Source organism: Aquarana catesbeiana, linkage group LG03 (assembly GCF_042186555.1).
Source record: "Aquarana catesbeiana isolate 2022-GZ linkage group LG03, ASM4218655v1, whole genome shotgun sequence".
Classification (NCBI taxonomy): Eukaryota; Metazoa; Chordata; class Amphibia; order Anura; family Ranidae; genus Aquarana; species Aquarana catesbeiana.
In genome coordinates this window covers 555612730-555636159 of record NC_133326.1, presented here as the reverse complement: position 1 = coordinate 555636159, position 23430 = coordinate 555612730, and the positions used below count along the sequence as shown (strand labels likewise).

The 23430-nt window shown below is 41.8% G+C and overlaps 1 protein-coding gene across 3 annotated transcripts in view; it reads right to left on the bottom strand.

Moving 5' to 3' along the window:
• Positions 1–7234: 7234 nt before the first annotated feature.
• ARFGAP3 (ARF GTPase activating protein 3) overlaps positions 7235–23430 on the bottom strand; it is a 94410-nt gene continuing 78214 nt past the window's right edge. For all 3 annotated transcript variants that reach the window (XM_073621697.1, XM_073621698.1, XM_073621696.1), the window contains 3 exons: positions 22172–22262; positions 18141–18262; positions 7235–11240 (listed from right to left, as the gene is read on the bottom strand). In XM_073621697.1, the coding sequence (XP_073477798.1) occupies positions 11223–11240; positions 18141–18262; positions 22172–22262 (231 nt within the window). In that variant the 3' untranslated portion in view covers positions 7235–11222. The remainder of the gene's footprint in view (positions 11241–18140; positions 18263–22171; positions 22263–23430) is intronic.

The following is a 23430-nucleotide window of genomic DNA, read 5'->3' as shown; positions in this document are numbered from 1 at the left end:
CGTGCGTGGGTTTTAGCGGTACTGGCGCTAACCTGACGCTGCCTGGGGCGACGCAGACCTTATCTGACCCTAAAAACTTAACTTCTATCACCGCCAGGCGATCAGGGGGTTAAACCTTTATAAGGTAATAAACGGCGGGTGCCCTAAAACTATAATAAACAAACTAACTAACCAGCGTCACCTGTAACAGTTATACGGTGATCACTGGTGAAAGGGTTAACTAGGGGGCAATCAGGGGGTTAAAACCTTTACTAGGTAGTATATGGGGGTCCCCGTCGCTATAAAACACTGACGGCGAACCTATATACTTACCTCCCTAACTAGCGTCACCTGTGCCACTAATACAGCGATCAGAAAAACGATCGCTTAGTGACACTGGCGACGGGGGGTGATCACGGGGTTAAAACTTTATTAGGGGGGTTAGGGGGTACCCTAGACCTAAAGTGGGGTACCCCAGACCTAAAGGGGGCTAACCCTAATTGCCCTACCACTTATAACTGTCACAAACTGACACCAATGCAAAAATCAGAAAAAAAAAATAACTGCTTTTGGTGTCAGTGTGACAGGGGGTACAGGGGGGTGATCAGGGGGTGACTGGGGGGGGGGGGTGTGAAAAGTGTGCCTGCGTGTTCTACTGGAAGTGTAGTGTTGTGCAAACTTACTTGGATGTCTTCTCTCCTCGGCGCCGGAACGAAAAGACCGGCTCGAGGAGAGATGACGTCACTTCCTCCGCTTCTGTTTACATTTCAGAAGCCGAGGAAGCATTTCATTCGCCAGGAGCGATCGCGAGGGGGGAGCCACGAATGAGTGGCCTCCCCCTCACCTTTGATCGCCCCTGACCTGAATCCGCCCGCGGGAAGGCAAGGACGTACCTGTAAGTCCTTTTGCCTGCCCGTGCCATTCTGCCGACATACATCGTCGTGCGGCGGTCGGCAAGTGGTTAAGTGTGTTATTGCTAAGAATTACAGACCTACAATATAAAAACGCCAAATTTCTATGCAAAATAATTGTACCGCATTGAGACGCAAAAATCTGACATAATCATACCGCCAGGGAGGCTACCAGTACCCTTCATTGTAATCACTTGAACTCAACTGGAGGGAAGTCCACATAATTTAAGCCACATAGTGTAGGTGTGGTGGTCAGGAAGCAAGTTGGCAGAGTTTTCTACGGGCCCTTTCAGAGGGGCTTTCTGATCAGGTCCTCCTATGCGTTTTTCAGGCGGACGTGATCGGATGCTCCATTCACCCCTATGGGGCAGCAGATGTCAGCGGTGACATGTCTGCTGATACCCACTGCTATCCGATTTGATCCCGTCTGCCAAAACCAGATGGATGGTGAACCCTATTTTCCATCCATCTGGCAGATCGAATGAAAACAGACAGGATTGTGATTGGCTTCTATTGCAAGCAGGAACTTTCCTTTAGTTTTATAACTTGATCTGATTGCAGTTTATTTTCAAACTCATTTTCCAACTACCGTAATTGTCATTGAGCTGGAGGTTGTTGCTCTTGTACTCTGCAGCGTCATACCTGTTTACTTTCATTGTCATTATCAAAAGTGACTGTGCCCCATCAGTAAGGTCAACTAGACTAGAAAAAAAAAATTCTTACAAGGATTTTTCTTAAAGAAGAAAAATACCAGAAGACACAAACCATAATCAAAGAGAGACTATAGGTTATTTACAGCATGTACACCCCATGTTATTAGAACAATTGCCTAAAAGTGCCTTTAAAACAGAACTCCTGTAACAAAGTTGAAAGTCAGTGAAATTAACCACTTCAGCTCTGGAAGATTTACCCCCCTTCATGACCAAACCATTTTTTGCAATACAGCACTGCGTTACTTTAACTGACAATTGCGTTGTCATGCGACACTGTACTCAAATAAAATGTTGTCCTTTTTTCCCCACAAATAGAACTTTTTTTGTTTGTATTTGATCACCTCTGCGATTTTTATAGTTTGCGCTATAAACAAAAAACAAAGAAAAAGGACAATTTAAAAAAAAAAAAAAAAAAAAAAATCTAAAAATCTAATTTCTTTATCAATTTAGGCCAAAATATATTCTGCTACATATTATTGGTAAAAAAACCCCCAAAACAATAAGCGTATATTGATTAGTTTGCGCAAACGTTGTAGCGTCTACAAACTACAGGATATATTTATGGAATTCTTTTTTTTTTTTTTTACTAGTAATGGCGGCAATCAGCGGGACTGCGATATTGCGGCAGACAAATCAGACACTGACACTTTTCTGGGAACCAGTGACACCAATACAGCGATCAGTGCTAAAAATATGCATAGTCACTGTACTGACAATGGCAGCAAAGGGGTTAACATCTAGGGCGATCAAAGGGTTAAATGTGTGGCCAACATGTGTTACTGTGTGTCCTGCTTTTACTAAGCAATGTGCTTTGCAAAAAAAAAAAAAAAAAAAAACAGCACATTGCTGCGGTCAGAAGAGAGCCCTGTTTGTTTACCCACATAGGGGTCTCTTCAGTAATGTCCACAGGAGATAGTTGGGCGTCGGCAACCAGAGTCCGGCAGCAGCTGATTGGTTGGTGCTGCAGCCAATTGCAGCACAGCCGGGGCACGTGGATCACGTACTAGGTACGTGATCTGGTGCAGAACAGCAGCCCTGCCGCAGTATATGTGGGGTGGGCTGTCGTAAAGTGAATAATATATGTGTAAAAAGTCTAATATAATCGGGATCTCCTTTTATTCTTAATACTTATTCTGTCCACCACACCAGAGTGAAAACCACCATCAAATATACGAAATAAACTCACCAGCGGTAAGTGCTGGTAATATTATTATAAACCAGCTAACAGTGCATTCCTCTCTGGGAGTAATGGTCTGCAGCGTCAGCAACCTCCTCTATATGATGCTCATGTCCACCAATTTATATATCCAGGGAGTATAGAGAATCTCGCATAGTGTGACATTGTTAAAAATATTTTTATCCTTTAAAAAAACTAAACCAGAATACTTACATTTATAAGTTTTGTCCTCCAGGGGCGGTAGGGGCATCCCTGGAGGATGTTGGATGATGAAACGCGTAGGATGCCGGGTCTGTGCTTATGGCTAGGAATCGTGGTCAGAGCCAACTCAGCTTTACGATTAGACAAGTCTTACAGCATCAGCAAGCTCCTCTATGAGATGCTCATAGCCACCAATTCATATCCAGGGAGAAGAAAGATAAACTCACATAGTGTGACATCTTTAAAACATTTTTATTCTTTTAAAAAACAGTCCAGACTCTGACCACGATTCTTAGCCCTGAACACAGACCTGACATGTGTGGTGACCCTCTACCGCCCTTGAAGGACAAAACTTATAAATGTAAGTGTTCTGGATTTTTTTTTGAAAGAACAAAAAAAATAAACAATGGTCACACTATGCAAGATTCTCTCTCTTCTCCCTGGATATATGAATTGGTGGCTGTGAGCATCTTATAGAGGACGTTGCTAATGCTGCAGACCATTACTCCCAGAGTGGAATGCACTATTAGCTAGTTTATAATATTACTAGCATTTACCGCTGGTGAGTTTATTTAGTATATTTGGTGGATTTCACTGTGGTGTGGTGGAAGAATAAGATTTTAAGAAAAGAAAAGTTGATCCCAATTTATTATATTGGGACTCTGAAGACGGAATGACTAAACACGTCAGAGCATTACCACGCAACTCACAGCTTCAGTCAGGCAACGTCACCCCGGGACTCATCGAGGTGGGCGGGACGTTTGGAAACTCCAGCCAGCGGTGAGCTGACGCTCTTGTCATGACAAACTGTTTTTTGAATTTTAACATTGTAAGCACAACTTGTATCAAGGGGGGATTTTGTTACATGAAATAAAACAGATTAACACTATGAAGAGCTTCCTCTTATCTCCTCACATGCTTTCCCAATGATACTTACACATCGTGAACCAGGAGTATTAAGATCCGTGATGGCTAAGGAGCTGAGCAGTGCAGTTAAAGTGACTACAGGCTCTTTTGATTCTTGCCTCTGGTAAGCATAAACACATGAGGGGTTTGCCATGCGGTGTTCTGGTGAAGGTTTACCATCTTGTGGAAAAGCATCTTGTTCCATATGAATTACTTTTTAAAAACTGTGCTCAATACCACTGTTTTCAGCTGTATGCACAGGACTTTTTTTTTTTTTTAAGGAGGATCACCCTCTAATACAGTGTCCGGCTCCACTGAGTATTTTGAACTTTTGAAATATCTCAAATGTTTTTATAAGTTTTCTTGAAGTTTAAATACCTATTGATTATGATTATGGATTACTTAACACTTTGGATTTAGTTTATTTTTTTAGCATGATTTTATTTCGATTTGTACCACCCCTAGAATTCTAGTATTGGAGTACACTTTACCTTTAAGTTATTGCACATCATCACCGACACTTAAAAGGTTAGTTGCAATAGCATCTATCTTAATAAGCGCTGTTAATATTTTCTTTTTCTAAGAAAATATATCCATTTCATACAGTATGTAAATTGATTTCTTATACAGCCATAATGGCTGTATAAGCAATCAGTGTAAAAAAAATGGTTTACTGCACTGCTCTGCTGGCAGTACATAAAAATACTGTGGTGGTGAACATGCACAATGACTGGCTGCTGATGTCATTGTAGGTCAATGCTGCTAGCCATTGTCTCTGATCACTGCCACAGCAGCGCAATGTCACCAGACCAGTGGTTGCAGTGTCCCATGTCACCGCCGCACCGATCATATTGTCCCTAATCACCGACACACCAGTCATAGTGTCACCATTAGGACTTGGCTCCTCAGAGAGCATTTGACAGGCAGTGAGAAGGCATTTTCACCTCAACCTCTTGCTTTAACCCCTTGGACTCCACACAAGCAACCCCATTCACTTAAATAGTTAGCGCTCAGCGGGCACACAGAGGAAATAAATTCCTGTCACAGCTGTGAAGTAAAGCACAATTGGCTTTAATCATTTACAAGTAAGTTTTTCTCTCTTGTTCTTTGATCTCCCTATGTTAGCCTTATTCAAACTGTTTTGAATCATGCATTTGAACCTAGTCCACTTTCTTTTTTATATCTATAGGCTCTTTGTGGTAGGCTGCAGACGATTTTTCAGGTTTGATTGCCCACTATTTCTCTGTGGGTGCTCGAACCCTGTATGCTGCCCATTTCTCGGCTGTAATCCTGCTGCATCCAAGAACCACTTATCCATTTTTTCAGCAATCAGGCTTCCCATCATCTTTTGGATGTGATTTTTGGTGTTTAATGAATTGATTCTACTTACCATATTGAAGGTACTTAATTTAAATTTGTTATCCTAGATATCATCTTCTCACAATGCCAATTTCAACTTAGTTTTATATTTTTGAAGTATGCATTAGACTTTATGACAACCTCATATTTGATTTTTCTCCTTCCAGAGAATTTCATCTACTTTTGCAATCTTTCTTATCCCTCTCTGCATGCTTTTCAGTGAGGTGCGGACTGGGGGGGGCATGAATATTCCTTTTGCACAAAGCTACACACATTTTTTAATATACATCTTCCCTCTTTCACTGGAAAGATTAATGAACAACTTATGACGTGATGTTATGCTGAATAAATGTGTACACATATATAATAATTTTTTTTTTTTTCATTATATTGTTTATACATACTTATATATATTTTTTCTACGATACATTTTCCTTTACTGGTCTATATATGTAAGATTTTCAAAAAACTTTTAGAAATTGTTTCTTATTCTTGTTTTTGACTTAACGGATACATATTTATGATTGCAATATATCAGCAGACATAAAATTCTTATTGCTGTTTTTTCTACCTTATAGTTGATCTAATGCCACACTATGTCTCCTGAAGAAGCTTAAGAAAGCGAAACATGTTGAGAAAGTGGTATTAACCTCTGTATCAATCAATTATCTTATTTGCTTTGTAAACATATTCTTAGTGTTTTTCTTTTTGTCTGCTCTTTTTAAAGATTGTTAAATAAAAGATCTTTTTATCCTACCTTTTCTACCTTATTTATCCCAGCACCGTTAAAAATCCCGGGGCCGGTTCTCGGCCTCAATGTCCCTTTTCTCTATAAAGGAGGTAGTGGTTAAGGGGTGATAAAAATGTGGCTCAAATCACAAGGTTTTACCACACCTAACCTCATGTGTTAGCAAGCCCTAATAGTGCAGCCAGCTAGAGTTCTCTGACCACCACCACACCAGCCAGTGTTGCCAGACCACTGTACTGATTTCCAAGCTCAACAGACCAGTTCAGCAAGTAACAGCTTTCCTGATCATCCTCACACCAGTCTCAGTATCACCAGTGTATGGCAGCAACAGTGTTCCTCATCACTGCCACACCAGTTGCAGTGTCTCCAGACCAGTGTTCCTACTTGCTGTCACACTGGTTCCCAATGTCCCCAGACCTGTGTAGGCCAGCAACAGTGTTCCTTATTGCTACTACACAATCCCACTGTCACCAGACCAGTGCAGCCAGCAACAGTATTCCTTATTACCACCACACCAATGTTGCCTCTGCCTGTACTAACCATGGCCTGTTTATTGACCACATTTCTGCCTGTTGCTTGAACCAGTCATTTGTCTGTGTGGTACACCCAAAGAGGCCAGGTCCAAAAGCTTTGTCAGAATCCAATCACCTAAAGGTAGCAGCCTATAACCTTTTCTGTTTTGTTGGGCTGGTTGGCATGGTTTGTTTGCCTTGTTGTTTCTCACTTTTTTGTTTCATTGTTTGGGGACGTCCCAGGTTCTACAAATATCAATCCTGTGTCCTGAAAGATTAGGATAAAAGGAATTTTGACTTGCCTGTAAATTCCATATATTCAAGTACACCCTCATGTCTATTACTGTGTTGGTCTGCATTCCTTGCTAAAAAACTGAGGTCTCAGAGTGGGGTAGGGTTATATGGTTGTGTCCAAAGGGGGCATGTTCAAAAGCTTTGCCAGCATCCAAATGCTTGAAGGTGGCAGCTTAGGACCCAGAATCTATGAATGTCCAGCCTGTGTCCTGTACAATTAAGATATTTGAATTAAACAGGAATATTTATGTGCTGGATTATTTTAAAATTGGTGTATATAGTTGTACTTATACAGAAGTATACACTAAATCTAATGCTCAGTGTGTTTGGCATTGTGCCTCACTGTATGCAGTTTTTAAAAGCAATTTTTTGTTCGGAAAATTGCTTTAAAGCTTTTTATCTGGAGATCCTGCCAAAAACACAAGATAAATACCTTTTTTTCTGTTGCAATGTAAAGTTTATTTTGGAATACAAATTATTAACAAAAGTTATCCATCTATCGTAAGATTAAACAAACGAGACAAAAATATACAGAGAGGAAACAAAAATAGCAAATGCTTTACAGGTCAAAACTCTTCTAAAATTGCATAGTGTCTGACAATGTAGATCATGCTGTCTAAAACACAGCATTTTATCTGTTCAATATAAAACCTTTTTTTCCTAAACATGACAACTCTTAGCCACTATCACTCTATTAAATTCCAATCAATATACTAAACTCCCTAATTTTATAGTCTGAAACTAGCATAATGTAGTAGGACTTCAAAAATGGGAGCAGACATTTTTTAAATACTTTTTTTTCCTTAGTTTTAAACAGGAAACTATTTTTGTTTGCACACAAACCCTCCAACAACATTTAACAATACATCAGAATGACTTATCACAACACAAAAATTTGAATCAGGATCTAGTGATGATGGCTTCCATTTAACTCAATAAATTTGCACCTTGTGGCTTGGGGAATAGTTTGTAAATATGAAGGTTGCTGAAAAAATAATAAAAGAACCCCCCTTCAAAATTGTACATTTGTTACATAAAGACACATCTACGGCCTTGTTCATAAATGGGCAATTAGAAGTCACAGGCAGAGTCAACGCCATTTTGCCTGCAATTCCAAACTGGGGCCGCAGTGTGATTTTGCTGTGTCTGTTGCACGGCAAAATGCGCGTGTAAAATCACACTTGGCTCAGGGCCAAAATTTGGTCCCTGAGCTTCTTTGCTGCAACACACACGTGTGAATCATGCTTTTAAAGTCACTAGCAGGAACCAGTGTTCCTGCTAAGCAATATGTGAACAGGGCCTCAGGTTGCATTCACGCTTGAGCTGAGCATTTTTGGCCGTTTTCCAGGCTTTTTTCATAAGCATTTTACAGGCGTCTTGCAGGAGTCTAAAGCTTTTTTTTTTTTATTTTAGCCAGTGCAAAGTTACTGGGGGGGGGACACGTGTGATATGAGTATTTCATGCATTTTTAGGTGCTCCAATTGAAGCCTATTGGGGCCAAAATCACTAGAAGCTTGTAGCTCAAAAGAAAAGGAACAACTGAAAACCATGGATTTTGCATGTTGAGCATTTTTCAGTTACAAGCTACAAACCATTTAGGTTCTTTCGGACAGAACAGGAGGTACAATTCCTGTGAAGACTTCATTTTTGCAACTGTATTTAGATGATATTCCCTTACCAATTGGGCAGGTGACTGATAGTAACTGGCTCAGGAACCAAGGGAAAATGTCTCCTACTTTTTGTTAGAGTAGGAATTAATTTATCAGGTTTTTCTAGCTGTGTCCCCAATGAGGAGATTTTCTTCACTGGTGACTGGTGCCACCTAGGACAGGAAATAAAGGGAAAATTTTCCTAACCAGAACAGACGGGTATAACACCTGACAAAGGTCTCAACCGCCTCCAACTCTTAAAATGTAGTTTTATTCTTCTGCTTTAAAGTGGGCATAAACCACCACAACTAGTGAAAAAATTTGAGTCCCCTAGGAGCTTTTTGCCAGAATGTCCAAATATGTAGTATATACGGTTCCAAATACAGTTGCTAAAATTATGTCTTCACAGGAACTGTACCTCCTAGTCTGTACGAAAAAAAAAAAAAAAAAAAAAAAATAATATTATATATCAGATATTCATAGCCTTTTTTTTTTTTTTATTTCTTTTCCTTCTGACTCTTTACACAACAGTATTTATATATTGGCTTGAGGACGGTCAGCCATTGTGGACTTGCTGCAGCATTTAGCTTTCCAAGCTAGGGGGTACATCCTACTGCAATTGGGCCTGTACAAGGTAATAAAGTCTTCCTTTCTTTGTAATGGAGTATTAAAGATATAGGCTTTCATAGGTTTTTAGAACTTGGTACCCTTCACAATTATGCACTGCATTAAGGCACCCAATAAATTTTATATGCAACTGCATTGGCTCCTACTGCTGTCAATCAAAATCCAGGGTATGGGGGATACTGATGCCTAAACATTTTTTACCTTAACGCAAGGAATGCATTAAGGTACAAAATATTTAGGCTTCATATTCATTTTAAGGACCCTCCCCCCCCAATAGGTCAGTAGATTGTATAATCTGATCCAATGGCGGCCACACCCACATGCAATGACTACAAATCAATATGGGTGCTGTAAACTGAGTTTTCAACTCCAGCACAGGAACCAAGTGTTAATATTCTGATAATATTTAAACCGTTTCGTTTAAAACTGTGAATCTGTAAAAGGTAGTAAATGTCAAAGCACCACTGCTGCCCACTCTCTGTCAATGACCTCGGTTGTATTCGCTTATGGAAAATGAGTTGGCTTGCTGCAAAACCCCAAGTGTTATTCTCTGATTAAGAAGAAATGGCTGTCACAAGTGAGAATTCTACAATTAAAGTTAACCTATTGCCTTGCAGCAGAAAAGTGCTGGTGAGGAATGGGAAGGTTCCCAATTCTCTGGCTGAGCCAAGGTGCTGCCTCACAGTTTGCAGCAGTGGTGCAAGCTCCTTCCGTTGGCTGTTGGGCTGTACATCATGTTTATTAGATAGTTAGCCCAGTGGCAAACTGAAAAAGTTCACACGGCAGGCTGACAACAATGCTCCTCATTGCCAGGAAGTGGCTTAGTGTTATCCTGCTACAGAAGTGCTGCTACTGACAGAATCTTCCTCAGGTAAGATTAATTGGAAAAGATTCTCAAAATAAATTTACCGAATCTTAAGTGGAACAAAACCTAACAATTTACCGGTCTCCTAAAAACAAAGCTCAAGTTAAAAAAAAAAAAAAAAAGAAAATGGTCTACGATTTTTTTCCTTTTTTTTTTTTAAACATCTTGCCACCAATGTAACACACATGGCACTGTCCATGGGGACAGGAGGGTTAAGTTCCACTTTAATGCCCCAATCCAGGCAGCATAAAAATAAAAAAAATAAAAAAATTACCCTTGCAGTGGAAGCTCACCCCAATGCAAGGGTTAAATGCTGGTTAAGTCTATGGACAGAGGAAAGAGCTAACTGATACGCAGAATATGCCAATACAGCAGTTTGCGTGTCAATGTCCTCAGTATGGGTGAGCAATTTATAATAATATATTTTTTTTTTCTCCTCACAAGCGCTTACAAATACCGGCAAAAAAGCTGACCTTCCATTTGTCATGGAACGTCCATTTTAATAACGACAGACGCACTTTGTTAAAGACAGACTGTTACACAGTCGTTATCTCTCTGAACAGACTATTACATTGAAGAAAATGATTGTCATGCAGCAAGATGCTTGTAACTGGTCCATTTTTAATCAGAAAACATTGACAATGTAGTTCTACCTATCAGCACTAATAACTGAGTATTACTTTGGTCTTTGGTCTAAATAATCACCCACTAGTATCTATTCTTTACTGTAGGCTCCTCGAGTAGTCTTGAACTATAGGACCCAGAATGCTTGGACTTGTAGTTTCTCTGAAAAACAAAGGCTGCACACAGATAATAAACTATTGATTACAATTACAAGATAAATAGCAACATTAAATTATTAGCGCAAAAAGGATATTCTGCAATGCAGACTTTAAAAGAGGAAAGTGTTCTATTGTTTGGTGTACATTTTTATAGCCTGGATATCCTTAGTGGCCTATAATATACAATAATAAAGATTAAGCTTTAGCAGTCCAGACTATAATTTGCCTTCACTTCACGGTCCTCTGTACACCAAGCTTAAAACCCTGTAGTAGAGTAGAGACCTTAAAAGAGGATGCATTTTTTGCTTGATGCTGGTGAAAATAAACCCAAAAATCCATAAGATGAAGGGAACAAACTCCAGGATCCCCACGTTGCGCGCATGTGATATAAAGGCACAGTAAAACAGTGTATTTTTCCCTTAAACCTGGCGGGAATTGAAAAGCCCCCATTTCCTGGCACATGATGCAGATGTCCTGTCTTCATGCCCAACGTAAGCTGTTAAGATCCATATCGGTCCTGAAAAAAGAAGCAAATAAACAACGTTTAATAGCAAATCCTTAAATCCCATCTGAACTTTTAGTTAAACAAAAAAAAAAAAAAAAAGTGTGGAAAGTCTTACAGCTTATCTTCTTTAAAAAGCAGTTACAGCCTGAGTGGAAAAGACTGTTTCCAGCCATCATGCTGTAAAGGACCCTTGCTCTCTGCGTGAAAGCAGTGGTTCCTCAACAGAGGTCTACCTCACTGGGTCAGATGTCTATCAACAAAGCTAATGCTCCGCACTGACTGGAGAGCTCTAGCTCTGACTTAGCAGTAACGTGTATACACACTATAGAGGGATAAGCTTTGTTCATATTTCATGTCTGAGGTTTACAACCAGTTTAAATGGAAATTTTCATGGTAAGTGAATATCAAGTATTTGACAAATTGTTTATACTCACAATTTCCTTTGTTTCTGGACAGTATATGGATTTATTGATATTTATATGATCCATTTGCTTTAGGATATTTCAGAATGTTTTTTTTCTCGTTTATAAAAAGTTAATAAAATAAGATTTAAAACAATTGGCTATAGGACACGTTTGAAAAGGATATGTCTAAGTGGGACTTGAGGGTAAAAGTTAAAATGCCCTCCTACTAAATCCGTTAAGCATTTTTAGCTGCTATTTCAATTACATGCCAATATTTTCTACATCTTCCAACAATCACCAGTTTGATAATGGGGAGACCTGATAATTTATAACAGCTGAGCATATGTATGCATACTGAAGCAATGGGGACCTTTCCCTGTTGCATTAGCTGAAGAACACCAGCTACTATATATAAACAGCTTTTATAGACTAGCCACACCTATGTATAATTCACATTGGTTCCCAGCCTACGTAAGAGTGCAGTGGACCGTGCTAGGATACAACTCTCAGGTATCAAAAGGAGGAGTTTCCCAACATAAAAGTGAATAATTAACAGGTTTGTAAATGCCACCCTGAAACTTACACCTCCGTTTTCTAAACTGCTATGTTCAGCTATGGAACCATTTCCCATCTGGATACCTCTGCTTGTTAAAAACTTCTTGTAGGCCAACTCAAATAAGGAAGATTTACAATGTACTCAGGGGCACCATACACACACGCACACGCACGCACACACACACACACACACACACACACACACACACACACACACACACACACACACACACACACACCTTTCATAAGGGAAATTGTACCTCCAGGATGTGCAGTAACCAGCAACGTCAACCCCCAAACTAAGGGCACTGGTTGCATTAAAAATGCAGACTGTGTGGCAAATTGGCTATCAACCAGTTAAAGCAAACCTTCAGTAATTTTTTTCATCCTTCCATCTATTAAATCTTCTGTCCTTGTTGTTTTAACTTTGGATAGTAAAACATTTTTTTTTTCTGCCAGTAAATACCTTATACAGCCCACTTCCAGTTTCTTGTCTGGTAAAAAGCCTAGGCTTATGACATCATGCACAGCTCTCTCACTCTGGTGAGCGTTTGCCAGGAAGGGAGGGGATGAGTCATAAGAGGGTCAATGAAAGCTGTAGGTGTGTCTGTGTAAATCCAGGAAGTGAACAGGCAGCAGCTTCAGCTGCCCACAGTTAAAATGGTTGCAGCCAGACTCAGTGGAGGGAGATTTCTAGAGCATATTTGACAAGAGTCAGAATCACAGTATATATAAAATAATATGCAAAGTGGTTGGAGGGAAGCTTCAGAAGGGCAAAGATGTTTTATTACAAAATTATGTGAGCAGACTGTAGTTCCTCTTTAAAGCAAAACTCTGCCCTCACCAGTTTGACCCATTCGCTTCTCTCTGATGCTTGGCTGAAAACCATGTTGCTCTGCAGTTTTTATTCCCTAACCACATGCCTCTGAATATCTTTTGGGTATCTGCAGACAGGAAGTGTGAAATACCCTTCAGCTACTGACAAGACCCATTGACTGTATATATGGGTTTTGTTTGCTTCAGGTGGGTTTTGCATACCCATACAAGTTTATTGGAGTGCAAAAACCACTTAAAGCAGGCTAAATAAAAGGGCCAGAAAAAGGATCAACTGCAGGTGAAAAGCACCCGTTAAGGAATTCTAATTCATGTCACAAGAGTATCAAACGATGATACATTTTTATAAGTTTAAACACAGGAAATTCTCACAATAGCAGGAGCTCCACTAGGAGTCAGCCCATCTCCTACATTGTACAGAGGCCAATGTGATCAGCTCTTTCAATTAACATGTTGAGTTCAGAATCAAACAAACCAAGAATAGTCCTTACATATATCCTGGGAGATATTGTGGAAAAATATTACTGTCCCATTTTAAGTGCTATCCTGTGCTGTCCAGGATAGCACAGGGTGACTTAAGGCCCATACACACGATCGGACTTTTTGACAACAAACATGCAAATTAGCTGTTTTGGAGCAACATCCGACCATGTGTATGCACCATCGAACAAACTTTTTCTGTTTCCATCGGACTTTTGTTGGCTGTGCGAACGGACAAACTTTCTGGCAACAAAATTCCGATGAAGCAAAGTCCGATCGTGTGTACACAAAGGCATCGGACTTTTGTACAAACTACCCATCGCGCTTGTTCTCAGCGACAGGGTACACATTTTCCTATCGCGGCGAGCGCGAGAGGGAATTCCCCTCTGGGGGCATACCAGGCCCTTAGGTCTGGTATGGATTTTAAGGGGAACCCCCCTACACCAAAAAAAACGGCGTGGGGGTCCCCCCCAAAATCCATACCAGACCCTTATCAGAGCACGCAGCCCAGCCGGTCAGGAAAGGGGGTGGGGACGAGCGAGCAGCCCCCCCCTCCTGAGCCGTACCAGGCCACATGCCCTCAACATGGGGGGTGGGTGCTTTGGGGGAGGGGGCGCCCTGCAGCCCCCCCACCCCAAGTTGATGAGGACAAGGGCCTCTTCCCGACAGCCCTGGCCGTTGGTTGTCGGGGTCTGCGGGCGAGGGGCTTATCGGAATCCGGGAGCCCCCTTTAATAAGGTGGCCCCCAGATCCCGGCCCCCCACCCTATGTGAATGAGTATAGGGTACATCATACCCCTACCCATTCACCTAGGGAAAAAAGTGTCAAGAAAAAAACAAAAAAAAAAAAAAAAAAAACAGTACACAGGTTTTTAAAGTAATTTATTAGGCAGCTCCGGGGGTCTTCTTCCGACTTCGGGGGTCTCTCCGGCCTCTTCTCCCTCTCTCCGGTGTTGTCTCCGCACTCTGGTTCTTCTCCGGTGCCTTCTTCCTTCTGTCGGGCTCCTCCGCTATCTTCTGCTCTTTTGCTAGCGGAGGAGCCCGGACATCTGGATCGTCTTCTTCCCTCTTCTCTTCCAGAGATGTTGACACAACGCTCTCTCCGGCTGTAATGCTGTCTGTGCGCTCTGCTATGACTTATATAGGCGGTGACCCCGCCCCCTATGACATCAGTCCCGGGGCATGCTGGGACAGTGCCCCGGGACTGTGATGTCATAGGGGGTGGGGTCACCGCCTATATAAGTCATAGCAGAGCGCACAGACAGCATTACAGCCGGAGAGAGCGTCGTGTCAACATCTCTGGAAGAGAAGAGGGAAGAAGATGATCCAGATGTCCGGGCTCCTCCGCTAGCAAAAGAGCGGCAAAAGAGCAGAAGATAGTGGAGGAGCCCGGCAGAAGGAAAAAGGCACCGGAGAAGAACCAGAGAGCGTGGAGACAACACCGGAGAGAGGGAGAAGAGGCTGGAGAGACCCCCGGAGTCGGAAGAAGACCCCAGAAGCTGCCTAATAAAATTACTTTAAAAAACCTGTGTACTGTGTTTTTTTCTTGACACTTTTTTCCCTAGGTGAATGGGTAGCGGTACGATGTATCCTATACTCATTCACATAAGGCGGGGGGGCCACCTTATTAAAGGGGGCTCCCGGATTCTGATAAGCCCCTCGCCCGCAGACCCCGACAACCAACGGCCAGGGTTGTCGGGAAGAGCCCCTTGTCCTCATCAACATGGGGACAAGGCGCTTTGGGGTTGGGGGGGCGCAGGGCGCCCCCTCTCCCAAAGCACCCACTCCCCATGTTGAGGGCATGCGGTCTGGTACGGCTCAGGAGGGGGGGGGGGGGCACTCGCTCGTCCTCACCCCCCTTCCTGACCGGCCGGGCTGCGTGCTCGATAAGGGTCTGGTATGGATATTGGGGGGAGCCCCACGCCGTTTTTTCGGCGTAGGGGTTCCCCTTAAAATCCATACCAGATCTAAGGGGGTCTGGTATGCCCCTGGAGGAACCCATGGGAACCCATGCCGGTTTATTTAAAATTTGGCGTGGAGTTACCCCTCAAGATTCATACCAAACACAGTGCCTGGGCTTGGTGGGGATCCAAGTCGGATCCCCGCACCAGTGTGAACCCGGATTGCAATGTGTCAATCTCGCCAATAAAAGTGGCGAGATTGACACAATATCAGACAACAATACAGAAGTTGACCAAAGGGTGGTGGTAAAGAGCTGAAAAACCACGTGATTTGGTGAAAGTTGGCTGGAAAAGTCCTGTTGTCTGTATGCAAGACAAACTTCTGGCCAACGCCCTTTGTACAAACTTTCCCTTGAATTTTTGTACAAAGTCCTATCGTGTGTATGGGGCTTTTGACATAAGAGGTGCATGGGGAGCTGAAACAAGGGTATCCCATACTTTCCAAGGGATTCTGGGTTCCACGGGCCCTCCCGTCACACTCTCTATTAGAGATGAGCTTGAATATCCACAGAACTCTTCTCTATCCAAACTATCAAATTGTATTTTTTTTTTTTTAGCCAATCAGCTGCAGGTCAGGTCATTCCCCTCCCAACATATGGGCATGTGTCCATATAAGAGTGTCATTAGCATCCCACCCCTTTCCCTTTGTTTATGTGTGTTGCGGGGAGAGGAATGACATGGCTTGCAGCTGATTGAGTTAAAAGAAAAAGCGCAGCGTGATAGTTTGGATATAGAGGAGTTTGGAGAATGCCCAATCTCACCCCTATGTGTGAACGCAATGTTGTTTCTCTGTGAAAATTATACAGTCTGCCGTATTCTTCACTTATACAGGAGTGGTAAAGAGTATGCAAGTGGTGCATAGACAAACGTGTTATGCTGTGCAGTGTAAGCTAGACTAGAAACACATGGAGGATGTGAGTATAAAACATAGATGTTGATTTACTAAAATCGTACAGTGAAAAATCTGGTGCAGCTGTGCATGAGAGACAATCAGCTTCTATCTTGTTCAATTAGGCTTTGACAAAAAAAAAAAAAAAAAACTGGAAGCGGATTAGTTTCTCTGCAGAGCTACACCAGATTTTGCATTTTCCAGTTTTAGTAAATCAACCCCATAGTGTCAGGAAGATTGGGCACATGGCCTGAAGATACGCATATGCACATATTGCATCTTATGGTCCCATGTGTAGGTTGCAGGTGCTTGTAAGTGTGTGCATGTCCAGCCCTGATGCCAATCACCCTTTTTAAAGAACAGTACAATTGAGGAGAGTTACTGGGTTGTCGTTGGCTCCTATGAAGTAACCTGTGTTCTGCTATCCTGTAGTTAACCCAACATGCTTCCTAACTCTCCTGCATCCAGATCTACTGCTGCTGACCTTAGCTTGTGTCCTGATTTCGCCTTCTGCCTGCTCTCTTGGTACCTTTGCTGTCCTAAAATCAACCTTGGCCTTGACCCCCACCTGATTCCTGCCTACAGAATTAGTATCTCTACTGCCAACTCCTTCTCATCTTGACTAAGACGGTGTCTGGTACCTGCAGTTCCTGTGCCTACTTTATGATCCAGCACATCCAGTAGTATTCAGATCACAGATCATCTACAGCGTCTGGACTCTTTGTCCAGGTACACCCTGCGACCAACTTAGGGGAGTATTGGACAGAGCAGTAAGGGAAGCACTCTCTCGTAAACTCAGTCTCCACCATGTACATGATAGAATGCTGGAGACTGGAGTTTTGTTTTAGGGACGTGGTCCTTTGTTCATGCTTTCTAACAATTATCCAAAACAATTATCCAAAACAATTATCCAAAACCCTCAATTACATTTTTTCTGAAAACAGAGACCAATAAGAATAAAATGGTGGCCGTTGCAATTTTTTTATGTTTCACTATAACAGCGCAACAGTTCAAAGAATTTTTTTTGGACAAAAAAAACTAAAATAAGTTTTAGTTTATTAGTGTTCACAAGCACAATATAATACGCATTTTTTAGTGAAACAAAAGCTAGGGTTGTGTTGATATGAATCACGTGAAGTCTTAAAATTGCACATGCACGTAAAACAGAGAAAAACTATGGTACCAAAATTGTCCATAGGCAACACTTTAAAATCCTTTACAGGTTATAAAAATAGAGAGAATACTGAATGATGGCCCTTGAATTATTGTTTTCACACTCAAACATTCACGGCAATACCCCAACATGTGATACAATTGCTGTTTATAGTAACAAACCTGGGACCGAGGGGGGGGGGGGGGGGGGTGGAATTGTAAAAAAAGATTATAATAAACATTTTGAAACAATCAACTTTATGGAGTCATCAGTTCATATGATTAGGAGTGACAATTCAGTCTGTAATGATGAAATGGTCAATGCTTCCAGGTTCATTAGTCACTTAGAAGATCAGGGAACATACACTCCCACTCAGCATCTCGGCAGAGTTTACCATAATCCAGGACTACCGAAAGAAATGGGAGAGCCCATGAACCACCAATGTAGACTATGAGCAGCAAGTGGTTAAAAAGAGATAAAACACAGGAAAATGTGTATGCTTTACAGAAATGTACTGGATGTTCTCTTTTAACCTGGTTTTAGTTTATCATTTATTTTCCCCAGACAATATACTAAGGGGCCACATACTACATAGTAACCATTTAGTATAACATTTTGTTTTTTTAAACACTCGAACCTGAATGGTGGTCATAACCCCGTTGGCCAGTACGGAAAGCCTTCCCGCTACCGATTTCACTCCTTGTTTGAAATTTGCCATATCCGGAGCAGAAGGTAGAACATTGGACAGGCTGTAATTCGCTGGAGGGGGACAAAACATTTTTTTTTTTATAGTTTACAAACAACTGCATATACAAGGTTGAACTGAACCAATTTGAGTAACACTGCATTGACCAAAACTAATAACTAAAACACTCAAAATGATAAGGGGACATTGCCCTAAGCTGCGCAATACACGCACCAAAGGTCAGCCGGTTCGGTACATGTGTACACCTCTCTGTTCAATAAAAGTCAATCTAAAGACCAGCTTCTGTTGAACAGTCCTGCTGGAAAACCAGCATTTGATCAGCATACACCATCTCACAAAAGTGAATACACTCCTCATGTTTTTGTAAAAATTTTACTATATCTTTTCATGTGACAACACTGAAGAAATTACAGTTTGCTATAATGTAAAGTAGTGAGTGTACAGCTTATATAACAGTGTAAATTTGCTGTCCCCTCAAAATAACTCAACACAGCCATTAATGTCTAAACCGCTGACAACAAAAGCGATTACACCCCTAAGTGAAAATGTCCAAATTGGGCCCAATTAGCCATATTACCTCCACGGTGCCATGTGAATCAGTGTTACAAGGTCTCAGGTGTGACTGGAGAGCAGGTGTGTTAAATTTGGTGTTATCACTCCCACTCTCTCATACTGGTCACTGGAAGTGCAACATGGCACCTCATGGCAAAGAACTCTGAGGATCTGAAAAAAAGAATTGTTGTTCTACATAAAGATGGCCTAGGCTATAAGAAGATTGCCAAGATCCTGAAACTGAGCTGCAGCACGGTGGCCAAGACCATACTGCAGTTTAACAGGACAGGTTCCACTCAGAACAGGCCTTGCCATGGTCGACCAAAGAAGTTAAGTGCACATGCTTAGCGTCATATCCAGAGGTTGTCTTTGGGAAATAGACGTATGAGTGCTGCCTGCATTGCTGCAGAGGTTGAAGGGGTGGTGGTGGCGGTGGTGGGGGGGGTCAGCCTGTCAGTGCTCAGACCATACCCCGCACACTGCATCAAATTGGTCTGAATGGCTGTCATCCCAGAAGGAAGCCTCTTCTAAAGATAATGCACAAGAAAGCCCGCAAACAGTTTACTGAAGACAAGCAAACTAAGGACATGGATTACTGGAACCATGTCCTGTCGTCTGATCTGATGAGACCAAGATAAACTTATTTGGTTCAGATGGTGTCAAGTGTGTGGCGGCAACCAGATGAGAAGTACAAAGACAAGTGTCAAAAAGTGTATACCCTGCATTAGAGACTTGAAGAATTTATTCTGTCACAGGACACAAAAGGAGCTGTTCACAGTAAGACTTAAGAGCAAGTCAAGCACAATATTCTTCTGGATACTTGTGAGCGTTTTTGATACTCATATTGACTTATACAGCGAAGAGCTGAGCAGCAAACAAATGCTTGAGACTAAAGCCTCTTTCACATGAAGGGTCCGACCAGGTGCGCCTATCCATTTTTCAGGCGGAACTGATCAGACTCTCCCTTCACCCCTATGGACCAGCAGGTGTAAATGGACTTGTGTCCATTTACACCCACCTACCTCCAATCCAATATAGTCCAAAAAACAAACAAAAGAAAAACCTGCTGAAGGATATCCACCCCCCTCCATCTAGGCGGATTGGATCGGAGGGCAGCCGAGTGTAAATGGAGTCCAGTTACACCTGCTGGTCCATAGAGCAGAGCGGGCTCTGTCCATGTCTGCTCTGCATAAAATGAGCAGACATGGACATTTGACTGCATAGCTCTGACGAAGAAGGGACGTTCCCTTCTAAACGCGTTAGCTGATTGTGATGTGTATGCACCTCTCTACGATCTTTGGAAGGCATCGCTCATCTTAAAGTCGCATGCTGGCTGTCGGTACACTTTATGTAGTGCTCCTTCCACCCATTGCTTGTGAGTTGTTTCTTTTTATCATTTTAATAAATTTAAAAAAAAAAAAAAGTTAATACACAAGGCTGGTGCGCCCTTGTTTTTCTTTTATTTCGGTTTGGACCTGTCATCTGCCTGCACTGCTCTGATCAGCAGAGAATCAGCGGACAGATCCCCTACTGATCATAACAGAACGTGAAAGGAGCCTAAAGTATAAACCTGTCAAACTGGATACAACGATTTCTTAACAAAAGTCATTTGAAACTTTCAAAATTCTGCCTAAGAGCAATGCAAGAAAAAAACAAAAAAGCCCTCCTCTGCAATGAACATAGTCTCACTTGGTTATAAAGGTCTGATCTTTCTCTACCAACTGCTGTCATTACCTACAGTGAAAACGTCTCTCATTGGACAGGGAGAAAGCACTTTGTGGGACTTAGGCAGAAGTCAGGCCCCTCAAACCAGGGTTAATAGGGCACACAGAGATGGGTCCTTCTGGCCATCAAAGGTAATGGCAGATATTGTGAGGTGTCTACTCTTAGGCAGGACTAAAATGGTTGACTGGTTCACTTGAAGCTGGTCATAGGCATAAAATGAATGTTACCCTAATCAAGAATTGTGTAATCTAGTACAGTAGCAAACATCCCTGATCAATGGATCTTTGGGCAAAACCTTGCTGGCATTCTTTGACCCCAAGAGGGGTTCTGTAGAAAATGCCTAATTTGGGCAATGCACTTAACGTGAATCTGTGCCCAGGCTATAAACATTCACGTATTTACTGTACATAATGTTAAGTCAGTAAAATAGATTTTAACCACTTGCTTACTGGGCACTTATACGCCCTTTATGCCCAGGCCAATTTTCAGCGCTGTCACACATTGAATGACCACTGCGCGGTCATGCAACACTGTACACATAATACAATTTTTATCATTTTTTTCACACAAATAGAGCTTTTTGGTGGTATTTAATCACCACTGAGTTTTTTATCTTTTGCTAAACAAGCAAAAGCAGACCGAAAATTTAGAAAAACAAAAACGTTTTATATATTGTGTAATAAAATTTTGCAAAACAGGTAATTTTTCTCCTTCACCGATGGGCACTGATGAGGTGGCACTGATGCGCACCACTTATTGGCAGCACTGTTAGGCACTAAGAGGACCGATGTCCTTCCAACAGAAGCCAGTTAACGGCTTTCATCTTTACTTCATGTTGACACCGTAAGGGGGAGAAAAGAAAAGCCAATAACGGGCTTCTGTTTACTCCCACAATTAGCTGTCATTGGCTGACAGCTGATCATGTGGTAAAGGGCCTGCTGTGATTGGCCCTTTACCCTGATCAATGAGTCCCAAGGACACACCGATCACAGAGCGCGCAGTGCGAGAACGGGAGGAGGACTATATTTGCCCTCCCAGCATTTTAAGCCCGTGCTGTAGCGGTCTTTTGGCTATAGGTGCCAAGTAGTTAAATCAAGCTCTCACTGATGTCCCTGCAGTTGCAGGCACAGTGGAGTAATTAACATCACAGAAGTTACTAAAGTTTCTCTCAGCAGTTCAATTCCCCCTCCCAACAGAGACTCAGCAATTCAGCTTCCCCACTTCCTGATCTATGTTAAGAAATCGGAAGGCTGCCAAATCACTGCTGCGAGTTAGAACTGAGCTGATGGGAGAAGGAGCCCAGCGGTTCTTCTGTGCAAGGATTAACTACCCCACAGTACCTGCAACTAAAAGAGGTCAATAAGGGCTTGATCCAGAATAATCCTTATACAACACAATGAACAAAAACTATAGGAACTACAGTTTTGAGCATCCCCGCCCTTTCTCAATTTAAAAGCTCTTAACTTGAGAAAGGACGGGGGACATCAAATGGTTATCTCTATGATTTTTGTTCACTGGGTTGTAGAAGGATATTTCTGGAATAAAAATGCATCATTACTGCGACCAGTCCTGTTTTGATTTTGAACTGTATGTTAGTCCTCCAATTACAGTTATCCTTTTCAAAGCAAGCTGTTTTTTTGAGCAGAGTGACCATTTATGACAGAGACAAATTAACTCCCGCTTACCACCAGGCTGTTTTTTCTGCTCATCAAACAAGTCAGCGGAGCTGATTGAGGCGTTTCCAGAAAGTCTCTCCAGCCGGGCTCTCGTCTCATACTGAAAGAGAAGCACGAGTCAAAAGACATACTTTAAGGGGCACGGTTTCCAATATAATAAGGGAAACAAACCAGAGTTATGGATACCACTTGTACAATGTAATTTCAGGCTCTAAACTACTCACTGAACATATACAAGTGATATAGGCATTTCTTGTGTTTACTATTTACTACTTTTTACTTTCCTGCATGTAGTATGTGAACCCTGCTTAGCATGAAAGTGGTCATTTTGTGATTTTCCTGGTCTAGTTCTCGCACACACCTGCATAAAAGGTAAATAGCTGTAATTAGCTTTGTCTATTCATGCCTATATGGCAATATACAGTATATAGGCGCTCAGTTTGACTGGTTATATTATGGCATATCTTCAACCAATGAGGAATTTGTATAAGAATGGTTTCACTTTGTGAAGTGCTATAGGATTATAGCGCGAATATGATCTGGATGATATCAGACCAAGGCTTAAGTGCGAACTTTGGCTGGTGAGCTTTATAACATTTCTGTAAGATTTACAACATAGATAAGGTCTTTAGTGTTTTTAACATGACATGATTACTTTATTGTATCTGGGTATATGGATAAATCTTTTCACAGTAAAAAAAAAAAAAAAAAAAAATTATACTGTATTTTAGCGGTGCAACCTTTGTTTAGGATGATGATTTGGTGTGCCTAAAAAGAAGAAGAGGTCACCAAGCTCATTCAGGGAAAAGTGAGAATGTCCTTGAAGAACTTTTCCCCTCCCCAAGCCACTGATACCCACCTTGCCAGCACTCCCCCGCCAATCTTTTTTGAAGCCAGCTTGCCAATTCCTCTCCTGAAACAGTGCTCAGCCCTAGCAGTCAATTGCTAAGCCCAATCACTTTCAATATGATCAAGAGAGCAATGCAACCACTACTCTCCTGAGCATTTGACAGCAGCCAACAAAAGGGGTTTTAGTGGCAGCATTGACAGAAGGCGGCAGAAGTGCTGACAGGAAAGCGCCAGCAGGGAAAGTCATCAGGGATTCCAGGGAGCCCTTTACAACAACACTGTCACTATGCCCTGAATTGACAAGGCAACAGTGAAACCTGCAAGAGAAAAAAAAATTAGATAGTATATTCGCCATTCCTCAGCTTCCGCCAACCAAAAGGAATGGGGAATAGAATATTATTTTTCCTTCTTTTATAGGT